A 22,494-nucleotide genomic window follows, 5' to 3' on the forward strand; every position below is an offset into this window, starting at 1 on the left:
TCTACCAATTCTATTGTACCATACTTTCCCAATTGTTCAGTTCATTGCTCTGCACAAAGGAAGCCCTCAGACACTACTGATTGGAGACATTCTACCAACGTCTTTTGACACACAACACAATGTCATGTCAGAAAAACAGTTGTGCTCATGCATGCTGCAGCAAAGATGGCACATGTACTCATACTTGAATTTTCCTTAACGTGGGATATGCCAAAAACATTACCTTCACATTCTACAACTGTCTATAGCCGATATTAATAGAAAATCTGATTTATTTTGGGGGGGCAGGGGGGGAAGGGGCGCATTGTGAGGGAAGAGTTCCCCTTAGAAACTGTCACCTGCCTTCCTCTCTCAACTCTCCTCTGTGCCCATAAATATTTATCACACTAGACACATGTGACCTTGACCTATCGTCTTGAATCTATCCCAGAAGAATCTATCCTATTTAGAATAGTGCTTGGCCCACTGCTGGCACTTAAATATCGCAATTATTATTATACACCAGGACTTTCAAGGTCCACTGGAAAACGTGCCTCAATGTGATGTCGACAACTATTGTAACCACCTGGACTAATCAGAAATAAGAAAAAGTTACATTTGTTAAGTGCATACTATGTGCCAAACGATACATTACGTGCTGGGGTAGATACAAGATAATCAGATAGGATGCAGTCCCTGTCTCAAGAGGGGATCACAATCTAAGGCAGAGATCGAGCAGGTATTTAATCCTCATTATACAGATGAGGAAACCAAGGCAGAGAAAAGTGGAGAGACTCGCCCCTGTTCACACAGCAGCCAAGTGGCCGAACTGGTATTAGAACCCAGGACTCCTGACTCCCTTGCCTGTGCTCTCTCCTCGAGGCCATGCTGCTTCTCTCAAATAAGTTTCTAACCCTGTGTTTCAGAACTGATCCATGAAAAGAGCAAATAATTCTGACAAGGAATTACTCCCATGTAATCTTTTGACCGAAGCGGTAGTGCTATGGAAACCATGAAATTAGAGTACGGTTTCCTCTACACATTCGAATCGTGAACACAGTTCCTCTCAGTTTTAATACGCTTCTCTCCACACCAAGTTGTTATCACTTCACGACTTCGTGGAGTTGAGCAAACAAGACTGTAAGCGTCCACATATAGAATAGCCATAGATGGTACAACAACCATTTAGATTGGGTCACTTTTTCCTTTATGAGTTCTATTGTTCTACAGTCAGAAATGCAGGAAAAATGGGGGGTGGGGGGGAACTACACAACAATTGATGACCTTCCTCCTGTCCAATTCCCTGCTTTGTAGTCTCCTAGCACATTGGGCTTGGAACACAGCTCGAGACCTTTTATCTGGAATGCAAAAGGCCATTTTAAATGATCTCATCCAAAAGGAAAACCGAATAAATATCCCCATTACAGAAGTGATTGTGGAGGTCGGTGAAAAAACATTCTACCTAACCCAACTGCGTTTTCATCTCATGTTATGGAATATTCCCCTAACTAAATACCTAGAATTAGAATCCCAAAGTTATAACTGAAGGAAACAATGGTTTGGTTTCGGAATCCATTTTTTCAAAGTCTTTGGAGGGCATTGTTCTTTGAGTTCTGACTTCAAGATTGAATGAATCTGATTTTCCCGAAGAGGATTCCCAGCCAAGTACCTCATGACCCTCCTAAGGGAGTTTCACCCTTGTGCCATGCCAAATTCTTAGTTTTGAAACTAAGCTTTTTTAAGAAGGGCTGCCAAGTTGGCACTTTCTTGGGGTTCCTAGCAAAGTGCCTGGCTCCACAGGAGCATTGTTCAAGCATACCAAGGCCACAACCCCCGAGCCCTGGGTGCTTGGGGGACCCCTGGCTGCCGGGGGTCTGGAGTGACCTCGGGAGTCCCTCCACTGGGCCTTAAGTATTATCTGGGGGTGTAAGGGGATGGATCCAGACTGGAGGGAGGGAGGGAGGTCCCCAGATTGAGGACCCCCATAAGTAGGTTGGGAACAATTTTTCATGTCCTAAACCCAGAAGTAAGAAGGATCCAGAACCCCCTGGGCTCATGGCTGCACTTGAGAACAAGTTCCCAGAGGCAACTCTAAGCCCCCTCCAAGCAGAAGGTCATTTAAAAGCCCAGAACTGAAGTGAAATGCTAGTGGATTGAGAAGCAGTGTGCACTAGCAAAAAGAGGACGGGCTGAGTAGTCAGAGGACCTGGGTTCTCATTCTGGTCCTGCCACTTGTCTGTTGTGTGACCTTGGGTAAGTCACTTCACTGAGCCTCAGTTACCTCATCTGTAAAATGGGGATTACAACTGAGCCCCAAGAGGGACATTTATTCATTCAATCATACTTACTGAGTGCTTACTGTGCGCAGAGCACTGTACTAAGCGCTTGGAAAGTACAATTTGGCAACAGATAGAGACAACCCTACCCAACAACGGGCTCACAGTCTAGAAATGGACTCTGTTCAACCTGATTAGCCAGTATCCACAGGAGAACAGTATCTGGCATGAAGCAAGCGCTTAACCTTTAAAAAATGCTAGAAATTGTAATTTTAATCTGTTAAACCCTTACTATGTGCCAGGCACCGTACTGAGTGCTGAGCTAGATACAAGTTAATCAGGTTGGACACAGTCCCTGTCCCACATGGGGTTCACAGTCTTAATCCCCATTTTATGGAAGAGGTGACTGAGAAATGGAGATGTGAAGTGACTTGCCCAGGTCACACAGCAGAGAAGGGGTGGAGCCGGGATTAGAACCCAGGTCCTTCTGACTCCCAGGCCTGTACTCTAGCCACTAGGCCATACTGCTTCTCTTGATCTTTTACCTGTCTAGTGAACTCTTCCAAGTGCTTGGTATAGGGTTCTGCAATCGAAAAGCACTTGATACATCCTGTTGACTGATTGATGGCATTGCAAAATTCTTTCAAAAGAGTGAGAAGGAATTATGAGCTGGCTGTCACTTCTCTCCAGTTTCCAAATTAATGTGGAATTCATTCACTCATTCAATTTTATTTATTGAGCACTTACTGTGTGCAGAGCACTGTACTAAGTGCTTGAAGCAGCGTGGTTCAGTGGAAAGAGCACAGGCTCTGGAGTCAGAGGTCATGGGTTCAAATGCCGGCTCTGCCAATTGCCAGCTGTGTGACTTTGGGCAAGTCACTTAATTTCTCTGGGCCTCAGTGACCTCATCTGTAAAATGGGGATTAAGACTGTGAGCCCCACATGGGACAACCTGATCACCTTGTAACCTCTCCAGCGCTTAGAACATGCTTTGCACATAGTAAGTGCTAAATAAATGCCATCATTACACAACTCACATTCCACAGAAACATAGTATGCTAATTTTCCAAGAGTTCGTGGGGATAAAGTTGTCATACGTGACAAAAGAATGATCTGTGTTTGCTTACAACACCTCTTCCCTAAATAATCCTAACAAACAATCAGTGGTATTTATCGAGTGCTTGCAAGTGGGCAGAGCACTGTATGAAGTACCTGGGAGAAACTGATACAGTAGAGTTGGCAGTCACAATTCCTGCCTATACGGAGCTTACAGTCTAGAGAAGGAGACAGACATTAAAATAAATTACAGATAGGATAAACTGGAGAGTAAAAGGTTATGTACATTAAAATAAATTACAGATAGGATAAATTGGAGAGTAAAAGGTTATGTACATAAGTGCTCTAGGGGTGGGGTGACTATTAAGTGCCTAAAGAGTACAGATCCAAATGCACGGTTGACACAGATAGAAGGGTGAACAGGGGAAATGAAGGCTTATGAGAAAGTCTCTTGGAGGAGATGCAAATTTAGAAGGGGTTTTAGGAGATGTGATTTTAATAGGGCTTTGAGGGCGGGGGGGGGCAGGGGACAGGGGGAGGAGTGATGGTCTGTCAGATTTGATGAGGGAGCTGAGAGATCAATGGAAAGGGGTTTCAAAATAGGGGAGGACTGAATCCAGCATCAGGCTTGCGTTTAGCTGATTTTTCCATTTTTTGAGTAAACTCTAGTTAGAAGCTAATCAGAATCAGATTCTCCACCTACTCCATTAGTCTGGAAAGGCTTTCTGGACAGGGCTTTTTAATAGCTTAATGATGGATCGTGGAGACGATTTCCACGGAGATAAGCTGTTTCGAGTCCATGACGTTATCTCGGCGGTTTCCATCATGAAACAAATCAGACTTCTGACTTTGGGAACGACACCAAGTTCACACCAAGGAACTCCTAGCCAAAGGAGGTTCAGCCCTATCCACCCCAGTGAGACTTGCTTTTTTACAGTGACTTACGCAGATCTGCCTTCCACATCTAGTTTACTAGGATTGACTCCCTTTTTAGTGAGGATCGATGAAACTTTCTCCACCTCTCCTCGCTCGGCTGCTTTCATCAATCGGTCATCATATTTATTCCACTCTGATGCATGCTACAAAAAAACACAGACACACATCCAGTTAGCATGGCAATCTGAGTGAGGAATGTGGTATCGTTTATTTGAATCAGAAAGGAGACATATAGGATCTAGTGTGCACCTTTTCCTTGTTCAAGTAATCAATCAATGGTATTTATTGAGTGCTTACTCTGGGCAGAGCACTGCACTAACCGCTTGGGAAAGTACAATATAACAGAGTTGGTAGACACGTTCCCTGTTTGTTAAGCGCTTACTATGTGCACAGCACTGTTCTAAGCACTGGGGAGGATACAACGTGATCAGGTTGTCCCACGTGGGGCTCACAGTCTTAATCCCCATGCCATCATTATTATTATTATTATTATTATTATTATTAACAGTCTAGAAGGGGAGGCAGACATTAATAGAAATAAATAAATGCATTTGTTCAATGAGCTTTAGTTTCCTACAAGTGCCCAGCGCTTAGAACAAGTGCTTGGCACATAGTAAGTGCTTAATAAATGCCATTATTATTATTACAAGGAGACAGAGAGCTTGACCAAGGAAACTAAATTGAAATCAAATTCCATGAAACCAGTTACCCTGTAGAAAAGAGCTCATCAGTTTAACTGGGAGAGGAGCCTCTCTTTTACAATTTTCAAACACATTCATTGAGAATTGCACAAAACCGTTGTTTGCATAGGACTGAAGTTCATCTGAAGGCTTAGAATCTATAATCCTCGCTGAACTGGGGAACCAGATTCAGGGACATAAGAAAATTAACTCCAAAATTTTTATCAGGTGTATGAAATGGAAAGTGCTGCTAAATTCCATCTAACCTCTAAAAGAATGTCGACTGAAATGAGAACCGTTCAAGTATCTGTCTTATATAGGCGATTTTATTTCATATTCTTTACTCAAATTGCTGAAAATAGTAATCCCCTGTGCAAATGTAATGGATGAGACATCCATGCCAGGTAGAAGAAAAGGAGACACACAAAAGGTGAATTCTCTTTGTTCGATTTTCTTGAAATAAACTTTAATGAAAAGGGAGGTGCTTTTTGTGATAGAAGAAAGCACCTCTAGATGGCTATTTAAACCTTTAACCTCTGCCCCCACCCCCAGTTGGGACTTGAATTGCCTGCAGATCAATCAGTTGTATTTATTGTATTTGTTGCGCGCATTTATTGTAATAAATACAGTAAATATTGTATTTATTATTATGCAGAGCACTGAGAGAGCACAATACAACAGAATCAGCAGACACCTTCTCTGCCCATAAAGAAGGGGAGGCAGGTAATACCATGAATAAATAAGTAATTTATATTATATAATTTAAAGATATGTACATAAGTGTTGTGGGGAAGTGCAGATGCTAGGAGAATACATGTGACGGCCGAACCACCTGGGCTTGTCCTTTTAAAATATTTAATACATACACTATCTTACTACCAAATGCCTCAGAGTATTATTCTAAAACACAATACGGCCTTACGCGCCCTCTAAAGAGAAGCAACAACAAAGTCCTACCATCCTCATTTTTTTTCCTGCCTTTAAGTTTTGCAACATTATTTTTGGCTGAGATCTGATCTTCAAAGAGCCAACTTCAGATCTGATTTGCCTTGAAAGAAGAGAACCAAATGTTTTTGCTGTGGGTGCAACACAAACCTCTAAAGGCTCGGCTCATCCAGTATAACCACGTTGTTCTTTTTTACTTTAACTTACAAAAGGTAAACGATATTGGTTTATCAAAATCGCACTGGGGGAGGGAGAAACCTCCTCCGCCCAACTCTCCATTGGGGTATCAAAGGCTTCAGGGTAGGATTTAAGTACTGCTCTGCTTATAAATGGGTACTTTAAACTGATGACGATTGCTTCATTCTTGACAACAGTAACCAAACCGCCCTGGGTTAAAGAGGGACCGGGGAACCTTCCCGAACCCCAAAAGGTTGAAAATCCCCAAAATCCCTTTAAATAAAAACCACAACAAGAAACCAACACCCAGCAAGAGCAACTTCTGTTCCAGGATCTGCTGTCTGACCGTTCGGCAGTGCGCTAGGAAATGATTTTTCGATTGGGTCCATGTGTTCTGTCCCACTTTATTGAATTGACTTTCCATAACAAGACGGAGCATTTCGTAACCTCAGACAGACAGCTAAATGGGAGCCCCCCCCCCCCCCAAAAAAAATCGCACACAAATGACTCAAGCGGCTAACTCTCCTCCCACCCGAGGAGGACCCGATAGGAACGCGGCTCAAAGCCGGTCACTCATTCATTCATTCGTATTTATTGAACGCTTACTGGGTGCAGAGCACTGCACTAAGCACTTGGAAAGTACAATTCGGCAACATGTAGGGTCCCTACCCAACAACGGGCTCACAGGCTAGAAGGGGGAGACTGACAGCAAAATAGAACAAGTAGACAGGTGCCAATACCATCAGAATAAATAGAATTATAGACATATACACATAAGTAATAAAATAAATATATGTACAGATATACACAAGTGTTGTGGGGAGGGGAAGGTGGTCCTTCGGGGGCAGAGCGCTGTGCAAAGCAGCATGGCTCAGTGGAAAGAGCCCGGGCTTGGGAGCCAGAGGTCGTGGGTTCTAATCAAGCTTCGCTACTTGTCAGCTGTGTGACTTCAGGCAAGTCACTTCACTTCTCTGGGCCTCAGTTTCCTCATCTGTAAAATAGGGATGAAGATAGAGGCCCACGTGGGACAACCTGATCACCTCGTATCCCCTCCCCCCCAGCACTAGAACAGTGCTTTGCACATAGTAAGCGCTTAAATGCCATCATTATTGTACTTCCCAGGCGCTCAGTCCAGTGCTCTGCACACAGTAAGCGCTCAATAAATACGATTGAATGAATGAATAACAATGATGGTATTTGTTAAGTGCTTACTACTGTGCCAAGCACTGTTCTAAGCACTGGGGAGGTTACAAGGATTACCCTGTATCCCCCCAGTGCTTAAAACAGTGTTTGGCACATAGTAAGCACTTAACAAATACCATTATTATTATTATTATTACTGCAAGGTGATCAGGTTGTCCCACAGGGGGCTCCCAGTTTTAATCCCCATTTTACAGATGAGGTAGCTGAGGCCCAGAGAAGTGAAGTGACTCGCCCAAAGTCACACAGCTGACAGTTGGCGGAGTCGGGATCTGAACCCACGACCCCTGACTCCCAAGCCCGGGCTCTCTCCACTGTTGGGTAGGGACCGTCTCTATATGCTGCCAACTTGTACTTCCCAAACGCTTAGTACAGTGCTCTGCACACAGCAAGCACTCAATAAATACGACTGAATGAATGAGCCACGCTGAATGAATGCTGAGCTCTTGGGAGAAGGCCGCTAGAACGGAGGCATCAAGTACGGTGCCGTGCATCCGGTAAGCGCTCAATCAATCAATCAATCGTATTTATTGAGCGCTTACTGTGTGCAGAGCACTGTACTAAGCGCTTGGGAAGTACAAGTTGGCAACATATAGAGACAGTCCCTCTCAATCGTTCATTCATTCACTCAATCGTATTTATTGGGCGCTTATGGGGTGCAGAGCAATGTACTAAGCGCTTGGGAGGTACAAATTGGCAAGGATTGAATGATTGCCCTGGCCAGCAGGCCGGGGGTCCCCGTTTCCCCCTCCCCGCCCAGAGAGGTACCTACAGCGTTGTGGGAGGCGCAGGAAAGCCAGCAGCTCATGTCGGAGAGCCCCCAGCCCTGGTCCCGCCCGGGGGTCCTGCCGCCGCCGCCTGCAGGGCCCGCCTCTGGACCCCCGGACTCCTGGGTCCCGCAGGCCGGGAGGCCTCCCGGACCGCCGCCGCCGCCGCCTTAGGGCACGGCCGGCCCCGAGGGGCCCCGGAGCCCCGGCCCAGACCCCAGCATTGGTCTGGGCCCTCTGCAGCTGCCCCTCGCCCGGGGGAGGGGCCCCGACCCTGGCGGACCCGCCCCCCGCCTCGCTCCCCCTTCCCCCAAACCGCTGTCTCCTCCCCTTCTGGACTCTGGACGCCAGTTTGGCTAATAATAATAATGATGACATTTGTAAAGCGCTTACTATGTGCAAAGCACTGTTCTAAGCGCTGCGGGGGGGGGGGATACAAGGTGATCAGGTTGACCCACGTGGGGCTCACGGTCTTAATCCCCATTTTACAGAGGCTCAGAGAAGTTGTGACAATAATAATAATAATGGCATTTATTAAGCCCTTACTATGTGCAAAGCACTGTTCTAAGCGCTGGGGGGATACAAAGTGATCAGGTTGACCCACGTGGGGCTCACAGTCTTAATCCCCATTTTACAGATGAGGGAACTGAGGCTCGGAGAAGTCAAGTGGCAATAATAATAATAATGGCATTTATTAAGCCCTTACTATGTGCAAAGCACTGTTCTAAGCGCCGGGGGGCGGATACAAGGTGATCAGGTTGACCCACGTGGGGCTCTCAATCTTAATCCCCATTTTACAGAGGCTCAGAGAAGTTGGGACAATAATAATAATAATAATGGCATTTATTAAGCCCTTACTATGTGCAAAGCACTGTTCTAAGCGCTGGGGAAGATTACAAGGTGATCAGGTTGTCCCAGAGAAGTTAAGTGACTTAATAGTAATAATAATGGCATTTATTAAGCGCTTACTATGTGCAAAGCACTGTTCTAAGCGCTGGGGAAGATTACAAGGTGATCAGGTTGTCCCACATGGGGTTCACAGTCTTGATCCCCATTTTACAGATGAGGGAACTGAGGCTCAGAGAAGTTAAGTGACTTCATAATAATAATAATGGCATTTATTAAGTACTTACTATGTGCAAAGCACTGTTCTAAGCACTGGGGGGGATACAAAGTGATCAGGTTGTCCCACGTGGGGCTCACAGTCTTAATCCCCATTTTACAGATGAGGGAATTGAGGCTCAGAGAAGTGACTTAATAATAATAATGGCATTTATTAAGCTCTTACTAAGTGCAAAGCACTGTTCTAAGCACTGGGGGGGATACAAGATGATCAGGTTGTCCCATGCAGGGCTCACAGTCTTAATCCCCATTTTACTGATGAGGGAACTGAAGCTCAGAGAAGTTGTGACAATAATAATAATAATGCCATTTATTAAGTGCTTACTATGTGCAAAGCACTGTTCTAAGCGCTGGGGGAGATTACAAGGTGATCAGGTTGTCCCTCAGGGGGCTCACAGTCTTCATCCCCATTTTACAGATGAGGTAACAGGCTCAGAGAAGTTAAATGACTTGCCCAAGGTCACATGGCAGACGTGGCGGAGCCAGGATTCGAACCCATGACCTCTGACTCCAAAGCTCGAGCTCTTTCCACTGAACCACGCTGCTTCTCTAGGCTAGTAAACTTATATGTCTTCTTGTTCTCTCTCTGTCTGTCACTGTCTCTCTCTCCCACCCTTGCTCCCTTTCTCCCTCCCTTCCTCCCTAATGCCTGTTCACTTGTTTTGATGTCTGTCTTGTGCATATATCTTTAATTCTTTAATTCTATTTAATTCTATTTGTTCTGACGATTTTGACACCTGTCTACATGTTTTGTTTTGTTGTCTGTCTCCCCCATTCCAGACTGTGACCCCTTTATTGGGTAGGGACCCTCTCTATATATTGCCGACTTGTACTTCCCAAGCGCTTAGTACAGTGTTCTCCACACAGTAAGCGCTCAATAAATACGATTGAATGAATGAATAAATGAATGTCTCCCTCCTTCTAGACTGTGAGCCCGTTGTGAGCAGGGATTGTCTCCCTTCGTTGCTGAATTGAACTTCCCAAGCGTTTAGTACAGAGCTCTGCACACGACTGTGAGCCCACTGTTGGGTAGGGACTGTCTCTATATGTTGCCAACTCGTACTTCCCAAGCGCTTAGTACAGTGCTCTGCACACAGTAAGCGCTCAATACAATTGATTGATTGATTGGTAAGCCCTCAATACGATTGAATGAATGTCTCTCTCCCTCCCTAATACCTGTTTTGATGTGTCTATATCTATAATTCTATTAATCTATACTGATGCTATTGACGCCTGTTTACTTGTTTTGATGTCTGTCTCCCTTCTGGACTGTGAGTCCGTTGTGGGCAGAGATTGTCTCTGTTGCTGAATTGAACTTCCCAAGCGCTTAGTACAGTGTTCTGCACACAGTAAGTGCTCAATAAATACAATTGAATGAATGAATGCCTCTATCCCCCCTCCTTCCTCTTTCCCTCCCTTCCTCCCTGTCTCTCTCCCTCTCTTCCTCCCTAATAACTGATTTCTTGTTTTGATGTGTATAGATCTATATTTCTGTTTATACAGATGCTAGTGATGCCTGTTTACTTGTTTTGATGTCCGTATCCCCCCTTCTAAACTGTGAGCCCGTTATGGGCAGGGATTGTCTCTGTTGTTGAATTGAACAACTTCCCAATCACTTAGTACAGTGCTCTGCACACGGTAAGCACTCAATAAATACAATTGAATGAATAAAGGTCTCTTTCCCTCCCTTCCTCCCTGTCTCTGTCCCTCTTCCCCTGCCCCTCCTTTTCTCTGGTCCCTCCCGCCTGGCTCGGTGGGGCAGTTAAGATGGATCCGAATCAGGTTAACAGACAGTTAGGACCATCTCTTCAAGGTCCCGGTCTATTTTTGGTTTCTGGAGCGCTTGACAGCTGAGTGTGAGAAAGACGCTGCTAATAATATGGGCTCTGCATGCTCCCCTTGGGAGTATCTCTGTTGAAATTTATCTAGGGGAGGAGGGGTGGTAACAGGGGAGACGTCAATTTTTACTACATGGGCCCACTCTGGCTGACTTGACCCTCGGGAGAATGTGCATGATACATCAGGGCAACCTGATTCGGGGTGACATTAGGAAGTCAGGTGACTGCACAAGTGGCTAGAAATGGCTTTGGTTTTTCCAGGTTTGATCCTAAAATGTGACTGACCTAGTGATAGGAGACATGATGAGCCTTCCTTCCAATGGAGCACAGGCTTCTATTTTAACAAAAATGTGTCTGGCTTTAAATATAGAAGAAACACGTGCCTTCACTTTCTGATTTTTCTCCCATACAAGTCTGGACCAGGTGTCAGTTTCCTGCTGCTGCCGCTCTGTCTCCCAACATACTAAATAAGAGCTACAGTCTCTGTCAAAACATGAACTAAGCGACATAATGGTTAATGATATGGAATGGGTTGGTTCTCTTTTGAGCATTTAAGATTGAAATTCAATTTTAGGATACTAGCTTGAAATTATGGCCATCAAGTGCTTTGTCTGTTCAAGCCTGATCTTCTACAGGAGGTGGTAAAAAGCAAAATCAACAGGATGAAATACCCAATATAAACAAAATTAAAAACCCAATACCAATCAATCAATGATATTTATTGAGAGTTTAATATGCATAGAGCACTGTGCTAAATGCTTGGGAGAATACAATCCAAAGGAATTAGCAGATATGTTCCCTGCCCACAATGATCTTACAGTGTACAGGGGGAGACCGACATTAATATAATGCATAGTATATAATTTAAATACATCATTAAAAATGTGATACTAATTTAATTGGCTAGAGTATAAGTAATACTTAAATTTTTGAAGAGTTTTCTTTAAATTAGGGAACTTCCTTAATCTCCTTCCATCTGGGTGGAAAAAATCAAATTTTGAACAAGAGTTCAATTCTTTCAATTTATCTCAAAAGCAATAAAGAAAGCCTCAAACTTCATGTTTTTCTTCTGACAAATTCACCGCACTCACTGTGGTCACAATAGCCTTATGACAACTCCCATTTCCTCTTAGAGCACAAGCTCCAGGAAAGATTTTAAATTTCATAAGAATGCGGCGACATTCCAGTATAAATGTTTGTCTGGGGGAGGCAGAGTCGGCTCATATATTACAGGTCATGATGTCAGCAAGCAATCATCTATCTAAATGACCAAGAGGGAAGAAGTCAGACTCCTACAGCTTATTCTAAAAATGGTCCTTAAGATCAAAAACATATCCTGACCGAGGAATACTACAATAATGAAATGAGCGCAACACAAACAGTTCTTTTATTTTGAAAGGATGATTAGAAAAGCACATGCGGAGTCAAAATGGATTCATTTTGGCTGGACCAATAGGCATCCCCACACAGAGCTTGTTTCACTGCCTTGCGAGGAAATCTGCTGGGAAGAAAGTTGGAGATAACTCTCCTCTAGCTAAACATGCCTTCCAGAAATACAGGAGTGGGACTCTACTGACGTGCAGTGGGGAAAAAAAATCCAGAAAATGAAAAAAAAAAAAGTGGGTTTTTACATGGCCACCGGGATTACAAGACTGTAAAATCCTTGAGGGCGGCAGTGTCTACCAAATCCATTGTACTGCCCTGTCCTATGTGCTTATTATAGTGCCCTGTACACAATAAGTACCCAATATTATTGACGGATTGCATCAGGAAATAAGTCTTTTGGGACTTTAGGTATTCAGTCATCCCAAGGATCTGGGGTGGCGTCTATACAAAAGCACCACAGATTCAAGGGCAGTGGAAGACAAAAGTTAAAAAACCCCAGCAGGGAAATGCCCTTTCAGAATGCTAAGTGGACCTGCTTTTAATATAGCCACTTTCCTGATGTCCAGGGCCAATGAGCTCTGTGCACAGTAAGCGCTTGGTATAGTTACTACTACTACTCCTCATTCTCCACTTAGTCAATTAATGGTACTTATTGAGCAATTACTATGTGCAGAGCACTGGACGAAGTGCTTGGGAGAGTACAATACTATAAAGTCAATTCAAAGGCTACTAGTAATCACCTCCATAGAAATCAGTTTGAAGGAAATCATCTTGTAATGGACCAATATCTGAAGGGACATTACAACTCTCAGTGCCACACTTATTGAACACCACCACTATCAAAATGCCTACTGAGTTACCCTGTCTTTGATAGCTTTGAGTCATCAATAAACACCATCTGAGATTTCCATTTGCCAGCAGGTGATTCTTTCCCCTTTATTCCATGAGTGTTCTAAGTAATTCCCTGGAAAGGATACAATTTGGTCCCTGGGTACTAGGGAGAAACTGTTTGATCTGACTGCACTGTTTCAACCCCAGCATTTAGCGCAGAGCTTGGCACAGAGTAAGGGCCTAAAAAATACCACTATGACTATTATTATTAGACTAAGTCAGGGGGGCTCAGAAGCAAGGAGCTGGGTTTTCAGCCCTCTGCACCAAACTGCCAAACCTCTACAGCTCCTCTGGGGACTCCAAAACTTTGGGTGTGAAAGAAAACCAGGTTCCAGTCAGCTATCAGTCAATCAATGGTACTTACTGAGCCCTAACTGCGTGCAGAGCACTGAACTAAGCACTTGGAGGGTAATAATAATGGCATTTATTAAGTGCTTACTATGTGCAAGGCACTGTCTAAGCACTGGGGAGGTTACAAGGTGATCAGGTTGTCCCACGTGGGGCTCACAGTCTTAATCCCCATTTTACAGATGAGGTAACTGAGGCACAGAGAAGTTAAGTGACTTGCCCAAAGTCACACAACTGACAATTGGCGGAGCTGAGATTTGAACCCATGACCTCTGACTCCAAAACCCGGGCTCTTTCCACTGAACCACGCTGTTACAATCTAACAATAGGACAGAGTTGGAAAACAGTTCCCTGCCCCCAATGAGCTTAAATCTAGAGATTAAAAAGGCTCCAGCAGGGCCTTCGACAGGCTTTACCAGGCCAGCTCTCGGACAGTGAAGAGGAATAATAATAATAATGGCAGTATTTGTTATGTGCCAGACACTGTACTAAGCGCTGGGGTGGATACAAGCAAATCGGGTTGGGCACAGTCCCTGTCCCGCATGCAGCTCACGGTCTTAATCCTCATTTTACAGCTGAGGAAACTGAGGCCCAGAGAAGCAAAATAACTTGCCCAAGGTCCCACAGCAGACAAGTGGTGGAGCCTGGCTTAGAAGCCAGCAGGGACTCCCAGACTGGCCGGTCCACCCATACTAGCGCCCGCCCTGCCTCCAGCCAAGGGAGGGCAGTGGCTCCGGGCTCGGGCTGCAACTCGGAAAAAGAATTCCATGCAGGAGCAGGTTCCCGGATGACCAAACAAGCTACAAGGACAAGCACAGTTTCTTCATACTGCGTGTGCCGCCTAGCTCTGACCAGAAAGGAAGGCAAGGCCAGGGGAGGATTCCAGCTCTGATTTAAGTCTATCCTTTCATTCACTCATTCATTCAATCATATTTGAGAGCTTATGGTGTGAAAAGCACTGTACTAGGCACTTTGGAGAGTACAATATAATGATAATAGGTCCTCCGGGGTTCTCCCAAACTCTCTCATTTATAGACTCCTAAATAATAATGATGGTGTTTGTTAAGCACTTACTATGTGTCAAGCACTGTTCTAAGCACTGGGGTAGATATAAGCTAATCAGGCTGGACATAGTTCCTGTTCCATATGGGGCTCACAGTCTTAATCCCCATTTTACAGATGAGGTAACTGACGCACAGAGAGTCACGCTGGACCTGTTGTTGGGTAGGGATTGTCGCTGTTGCCGAATTGTACTTTCCAAGCACTTAGTACAGTGCTCTGCACACAGTAAGCGCTCAATAAATATGATTATATGAATGAATGAATGACATAGTCCCTGTTCCACGTGGGGCTCACGGTCTTAATCTCCATTTTACAGATGAGGTCACTGAGGCACAGAGAAGTGAACCAACTTGCCCAAGGTCCCACAGCAGACAAGTGCTGGAGCTGGGATTAGAAGCCAGGTCCTTATGACGACCAGGCCCGCGCTCTATCCACAAGACCATGCTTCTTCCTAAATGACATAAAATCTAAGGCAATGGCAGTTACCTAAATGAGTGAGTAGCTAGCCCCCATCAAGGAAATAACAGTCTTCAACAGGGTGTTTCTTGCAGTAGTGGAAACAGCCAGCCCAACCTCCCCCTCCAGCTCTCTCATCCTCCAAACTCTCTGAGACCTTGGAAGTTCTGTCCTTATCAGTGTCTTGCAATTTATTCATTTATATTAACGTCTGTCTCCCTTCCTAGACTGTAAGCTTGTGGTGGGCAGGGGATATACATACCGACTCTACTGTACTGTACTCTCCCAAGAGCTCAGTACAGTGCTCTGTACAGTGAGCACTCAATACATACCACTGAGTGATTGGTGTCTCCCCACCCTACTCAGGGGTGATGCCCAGGGAAAACTGAAGCCCAGAAGGAGCAGAAATATAAATCTGGGCTAGGGCAGAGAAGGGCTCCCAAAACCTTTCAATCCATCAATCAAGTGCACTTATTGAGGGCTTTCGCTGCCACCTGAGTTCCCATCCTCCATACTAGCATATGTATGTGTGTATTTATAACTGCACTCCCAGTTCTTCCATAATGCAGGTTTTCACTGCACATTTTGGCTAGAAAGCTGCTAGAGAATTAGGAAACATTTGTCTGATAGTGAAAGACTGACTAATATAATGCACTGGGGTGACAAGAAACAGTCTCTGCACGTAAGTGTAGTGTCAGACGCAGGAAATACTACAACATGAGTTTTCCTTAACATGGTGCTTTGCAAGAACGTGTCTATGTATACACAATATTACTGTATTTGTTAACCACTTACTATGTGTCAAGCCCTATACTAAACACTGGGGTAGATACACGTTAATCGGGTTGGACACAGTCCCTGCCCCATTCAGAGCTCACAGTCTAAGGAGGAGGGAGTAGGATTTAATCCCCATTTCACAGTTGTGGAAACTGAGGCATAGAGAAGTTTAAGTGATTTGCCCAAGGTCACACTGAAGACAAGCGGTGCAGCAGGGATTACCCAGGTCCTATGACTTCCAGGCCTGGGCTCTTTACTCTAGGCCATGCTGCTTCTCTAGACAAATATATATACAGGTAAAAAGTATACACCTGTGTGCATATTTCCAGTATATATATATATATATATATATATATATATATATATATGTAACAGTCACTATCTGTCACATCACCTCTACATGGATGACTCCCAAATCTACCTGCCTAGCCCTGGTTTCCCACTTCCTCTGCAATATGTCCTCTTGCCTCCAGGACACCTTCACATGGATGTCTCATAAGTGCCTTAAACACAATGTTTCTAAAACTGGACTCATCTTCCCTCTCAAATCTCCTTCACCTAATTTTCTCAAGGTCACACATCAGACAAGTGGTGGAGCCGGGCTTGGAACCCAAGTCTTCTGATTCTCAGACCCATGCTCTTTCTTCACTAGGCCACACTGCTTCTGCTTCCATCTTCTCTCTGATCTACTGCTCACATCATTCCTCTGGCCTGCAACTGTCTCGCTGTTTCGATTTGACTGACTCCAACTCTCGCCATCTTCAAAACCCTCCTGAAACCACATTTCCTCCAGGAAGCCTTCTTCTACTTGTTCCTTCCCTATGCCCCACCAAGTTATAGCCTCCCCAACCAGAGCTTGAGTGCTTCTGCCACGAACATGTCCTTGTAGACGCATAACCACCCAAAGCACTTCTGTTCGTATCATAGCACTAATGCAAAGACATATCAACTTCTTCCTCTTCCCTGTAAATTATTTTAGTAACTGTTTCCACCACTAGATAGTCAACTGCTTGACGGCACGGATTATGTCTACTGACGCTATTGTACTCGCCCAAGTGCTTAGTAGAGATCTTTAACCACAGTAGGCACTCAAATACAATGAGAAGCAGTGAGGCCTAGTATATGGAGCATGGGCCTGGGAGTCAGAAGGAGCTGGGTTCTAATCCCAGTTCCAGCATTGGTCTGCTGTGTGACCTTAGGCAAGTTACTTCACTGGGCCTCAGTTACCTCATCTGTAAAATGGGGATAAAGACTGTGAGCCCCAAGTGGGACAGGGACTGTGTTCGACCTGATTAACTTGTATCTACCCCAGTATTTCGTCACTGTCTGGCACATAGTAGGCATTTAAGCAAATACCATAATAAAAAATGGATTATATCCTCCTGTTCCCACTATTTGTAAATCATTTATGTCTGTCTTCCCCGATTAAACTGTATGCTCCTTGGGGGAAGAGAACAGGTAGTTCACTTCTGATGTACTCCCCTAAACACTTCACATTGTGCTCTGCAGGCAGAAGATGCTCAGATACCGTTGACTGATGTTTATAAATAAGCACTCCCAGCAGCTGGTCCAATGGGAAAAAGGAGCCTCGTTAGAAAGAGAGCATAAGCACAGCCCAAAGGCACGTCATGTTTCTGCAAAGATTATTGGAAAAGTAGCTTTCTCCCAAGAGTTTTGAGAAAAGCAGCATGGCAAAGTGGATAGAGCACGGGCCTGGGAGTCAGAAGGTCATGGGTTCTAAGCCCAGCTCTACCACTTGTCTGCTGTGTGACCTAGGGTAGGTCACTTCACTTCTCTGTGCCTCAGTTACCTCATCTGTAAAATGGGGATTGAGACTGTGAGCCACTGTGAGCCCCAAGCAGGGCAGGGACTGTGTTCAACCTGATGTGCTTTTATCCATTCCAGCGCTTAGTACAGTGCCTGGCACATAGTAAGTGTTAACAAATACAATAATTATTATTATTATTATCATCAAGGGGTTTGGGCACATAAATATGGAAAGAAGGAGGATGATACAGAAGGGGGGTAGGAGAAAATGGATATTTTAACCCCCCGCAAAATGCCCATGGAACCAATCTATTGTAGATCACTCAGTTGTGAATGGGATAAGGTAGTTACCCAGCCACAAAATCATTATTTCACAAATTTTCCATACAGAGCACCTACCGGCATTATAGAGGTATCTTGATAAAGTGGAGTTGCATGCAGTTACACAATTATAAGTCTTTTGGAAGGGTTTCCATGAAAGCCTGTATTTAAATAATCATTAATTGGACTTCTTTGACATCTTTCCTCCATACCAAAAGGCTCTGAAACTATCCCCGGGTTTCTCTGAAAGAGAGGTAGTCTTCCAGCATGAAGTTAAAGCTAAGTTAATTGCCAAATATATTTATGTTGTCTTTTTGGAGAAGAATTCAGGCCAACACTTACTTAACACACAGCAGCTGCTTTGCTAAGTGTCTGTAAAACTGGTGTCCTTAAAGCCAAGAATCATGAAGGAATTCACTGAAATCTTAGGACACACTAAGTCCCTGGTATTTGCCAATGCTGCTTCTCTAATATCCATAACTTCAGTTTAGTTGTGTGACAAATTCAGCAGCAACTTTGGAAGATTCAGATAAACTTTATTTTAATTGTTTATGGTATTCGTTAAGTGCTTCCTATGTGCCAGGCACTGTTCTTATGAGCTGGGGTAGATACAAGCTAATCAGGTTGGACACAGTCCATATCCCATATGGGCTCACACTCTTAATCCCTGTTTTACAGATGAGGTAACTGAGGCATGGCAAAATGTAGTTACTTCATTCACTCATTCAATTGTATTTACTGAGTGCTTACTGTGTGCAGAGCACTGTACTAAGCACTTGGGAAGTACAAGTTGGCAACATATGGAGCCGGTCCCTACCCAACAACGGGCTCAGAGTCTAGAAGGGGGAGACAGACAACAAAACAAAACATATTAACAAAATAAAATTAATAGAATAGTAAATATGTACAAGTAAAATAGAGGAATAAATCTGTACAAACATATATACAGGTGCTGTGGGGAGGGGAAGGAGGTAGGGCAGAGGGGATGGGGGAGATAAAAGAGGGGGCTCAGTCTGGGAAGGCCTCCTGGAGGAGGTGAGTTCTCAGTAGGGCTTTGAAGGGAGGAAGAGAGCTAGCTTGGCAGATGTGCGGAGGGAGGTCATTCCAGGCCAGAGGGAGGACGTGGGCCAGGGGTCGACGGTGGGAGAGGCAAGAACGAGGCACAGTGAGGAGGTTAGCAGCAGAGGAACGGAGGGTGTGGGCTGGGCTGTAGAAGGAAAGAAGGGAGGTGAGGTAGGAGGGGGCGAGGTGATGGAGAGCCTTGAAGCCGAGAGTGAGGAGTTTTTGCCTGATGCGTAGGTTGACTGGTAGCCACTGGAGATTTTTGAGGAGGAGAGTAACATGCCCAGAGCGTTTCTGCACAAAGATGATCCAGGCAGCGGCGTAAAGTTTAAATTGAAGTGGGGAGAGACAGGAGGATGAGAGATCAGAGAGGAGGCTGATGCACTAATCTAGTCGGGATAAGATTGGCGGAGCTGGAATTAGAACCCAGGTCCTTCTGGCTCCCAGGCCCATGCTCTATCTCTAAACTTGGGTCAGAAATGTTCAAATGGGAAGAGAGAGTAGGGGAGAATTAACCACTGTGGTAATCTGAGAGGTTTCTGCAGATAGTGTGAAAGATCAAAAGGAAAATAAACCAAACATTCCAAAACACCACCATGGAGTAGAGTGGAGGGACTGAGGGAGAGTAATTTATAACTTTCCATAAAATTTAGTCAGAAACCCAAGGAAATCCTTTGCCAGATAACCTTGAAAACCGATGAGTGTTTCCAGCTGCATCCTAAATTCCTCCCTTAACCAGGGAACCTTTTTTTCAGAAGTGAACATCATACTGCAGGGATGGGATTCTTGTCCTATAATAGGGTTTGTTTTGTATTTTTTTTTTACCTTGGGATCACTACTTGTGTCTCTCTAGGGTTTTATACTCCTTTTGTGCATGGCAAAAGGAAAAGGGAGATGTAGGCCATTCAATCAAGCTACCTCTGTCTCATGCTATTTCTATTTGGTTTAGTTCTTCTATTTGGTTTAGTACAGTGCAGTATACCCAGATGTCACTCAGTAAATACTCTTAACTACTACTATCACTGTTCCTGAACAAAATTTAAGTTGAATAACCGTGACACACTGATCCCATAAATTATTTATAAAATCATGTAGGAAACATTAACATTCATCTGCCGCAAATAAACATCACTAGAGATCGTCCTCACCCCTAATTCCTTCCTAGATGCTAAATAGTTCACTTGCACCATGACCACATCCTGAAACATTACGGCAAAATATGGGTAAATCTAATTCAAGTCCCAGGGGGAATCATGCACAACCACTCCAGAATAGCCCCAAGTGGAAGAACCTAAACACTGTCAAAACAATTCTTTTCTCACCAATGATGCTTCTTCTTTAACAAACTGAACACATTTTCTCTCCCTTTATGATAAACACACAAACTAATATTTCCATCTACAGATACCCTCTGTAAACTACTCAAGAAAGTCCCCCGCCGCCAACCCATACACACACCCCAGGGGGCTGGGAGAGGAAGCAAAAAAAGCTAATTAAAACCCAAACATAAAAGCTTTAATGGTGCCCTATAAATGCATCCATTCCCATTGCTGAACCCAAGCCAATTTATAATTTCCAAAACCCAGAAGATATCACAGCAGCTCATGAAGCGAAAACATTCTTTAAAGGTTGTTTCTCCAATTAAGAAGTCTACAGTTAATTAGCTTGATAATAATAATGATGGTATTTGTTAAGTGCTTACTATGTGCAAAGCACTGTTCTAAGCACTGGGCAGGTTACAAGGTGATCAGGTTGTCCCATAGGGGGCTCACAGTTTTAATTCCCATTTTACAGATGAGGTAACTGAGGCCCAGAGAAGTTAAGTGACTTGCCCAAAGTCACACAGCTGACAGTTGGCGGAGCCAGGATTTGAACCCACGACCTCTGACTCCAAAGCCCGTGCTTGTTCCACTAAGGCAAGCTGCTTTTCCAATGACAGCTTGATGATAGCAAGACTCAGAGTTCCCTTCCCTCTTTTATCCCCACCCAATGTTAAGCAACCCAGTGATATTCATTCCTACTTGGCATATCAAGTGACTGGAGGTTGGACTGTGGTAAGGGAAAGGAATGTAAAACACACAAGGAGTGAATCTAGCTTCTTTGACTATCCTTCCCTCCCCCAGCTCTTGCTCTCATTTTGTTTTCTCTTACCCTAATTTAAATATAGCTCACCTAAGCAGCTGACCTTTTCGTTTTCCAGGCAGTGGATGACTCCCAAATCTCTCTAGCCCTGAATTCTCCCTTCCTCTGCAATCTTACATTTTCTTTTATGATGGCATTTAAGCGCTTACGCTTACTATGTGCTAAGCACTGTTCTTTTGCCACCACCCCTAGACGTCTTCACATTTATTTCCTGAAAGCACATGGTCCCTGCTCTCAAGGAGCTTACGATCTAGTTGTGGAAATGGGCACTAAAATCCATTACAGGTAAGGGGAAGCGACAGAGTTTAAAAGATGGGGTACATAATTCTTGGGTGACATGGAAGTGTTGAAGTGGGAGATTAGTTCTCTAAGACTAAGCTCATTGTGGGCAGGGAATGTGCAGATTATCCTTTCTGCCTCCTCTTCTAGGACATAGAGCTGTAAGATATTGCTTTGACCATCCCCTTCCCCTGCCACCAGGGGTGAGAATCTGCCAAGAATGCAATTGCTATCTCTCCCCGTCCCTAAAACCAGAGAGATGCGCTCAGTGATCTGCTGGGGACAACCAGTGCACTTCGCTGTTGCCCAGAAAATAATTCTTGAGCCAGCTTTTGGGAAAAGACTATGGAAATGGGCAGAAGGAGACTGGTTTTGCAAGTCCCGAGCCTTCATTGTTGAGCTCTCAGAGAGAGAGAAAAAAGGGCAGTTAGAAAAATGAACTCTAAATAAACAGAATATTCATAGTTACTAAGGGGTAATACTGGACTGGAACTTTCAAAGTAAGTTTGTAAACAAAAATGTTGTCTATTCCAGGCCACTTAACATTAAATGTGAGATCACTTTTCAGAGTAAATGCATTACTCTGAGAAAGTTTTTATATTCAACCAGTTGGCACTGACGTAACTTTTTACTGAAGGTGAAAAGTTCAAGTTTAAGAGGGTTTTTTTTTAATTTTCTGGATAATTTTCAATAATTCTATTCATGCACTAGTTGAAATACCTCTTGTCATTTGAAATATTTTTCTAAACAAGATAGCATTATGCAAGTGTATTATGTTCATCCTTTAAAGATACCTAAAACCAGTATGTGCTTACACAAGCAACCTTAATGGGGTTAGACCAAAATGAAAAAAAAAAAAAAGAACTATTCGTTTATTTGGCTTACCCATGTTGTGCTTGGCTTTGGAAAGTAATATCAAGTACGAACCTAAAATTAACTTAAACTCTGCAAAGCAAAAGAACCCAGAAAAAATATCCAGAAGAAAAATAAGACCATTAACAAAAAATTTGCCTAGTTCAAAAAAGCA

General features: G+C 44.0%; 1 protein-coding gene across 5 annotated transcripts in view; it reads right to left on the minus strand.

Annotated features, from left to right (window-relative positions):
• The window catches only part of UACA (uveal autoantigen with coiled-coil domains and ankyrin repeats), a 115,922-nt gene that overhangs the window by 57,345 nt on the left and 36,083 nt on the right, over positions 1-22,494 (minus strand). For 4 of the 5 annotated variants that reach the window (XM_038766807.1, XM_038766809.1, XM_038766806.1 and 1 more), the window contains exon 2: positions 4,257-4,390. In XM_038766807.1, coding sequence (XP_038622735.1) covers positions 4,257-4,390 — 134 coding nt within the window. Of the gene's footprint in view, positions 1-4,256; positions 4,391-8,021; positions 8,170-22,494 lie in introns of those variants that run through there. The other variant, XM_038766810.1, reaches the window with a different exon arrangement.

This window comes from Tachyglossus aculeatus, chromosome 26, assembly GCF_015852505.1.
Source record: "Tachyglossus aculeatus isolate mTacAcu1 chromosome 26, mTacAcu1.pri, whole genome shotgun sequence".
Lineage (NCBI taxonomy): Eukaryota > Metazoa > Chordata > Mammalia > Monotremata > Tachyglossidae > Tachyglossus > Tachyglossus aculeatus.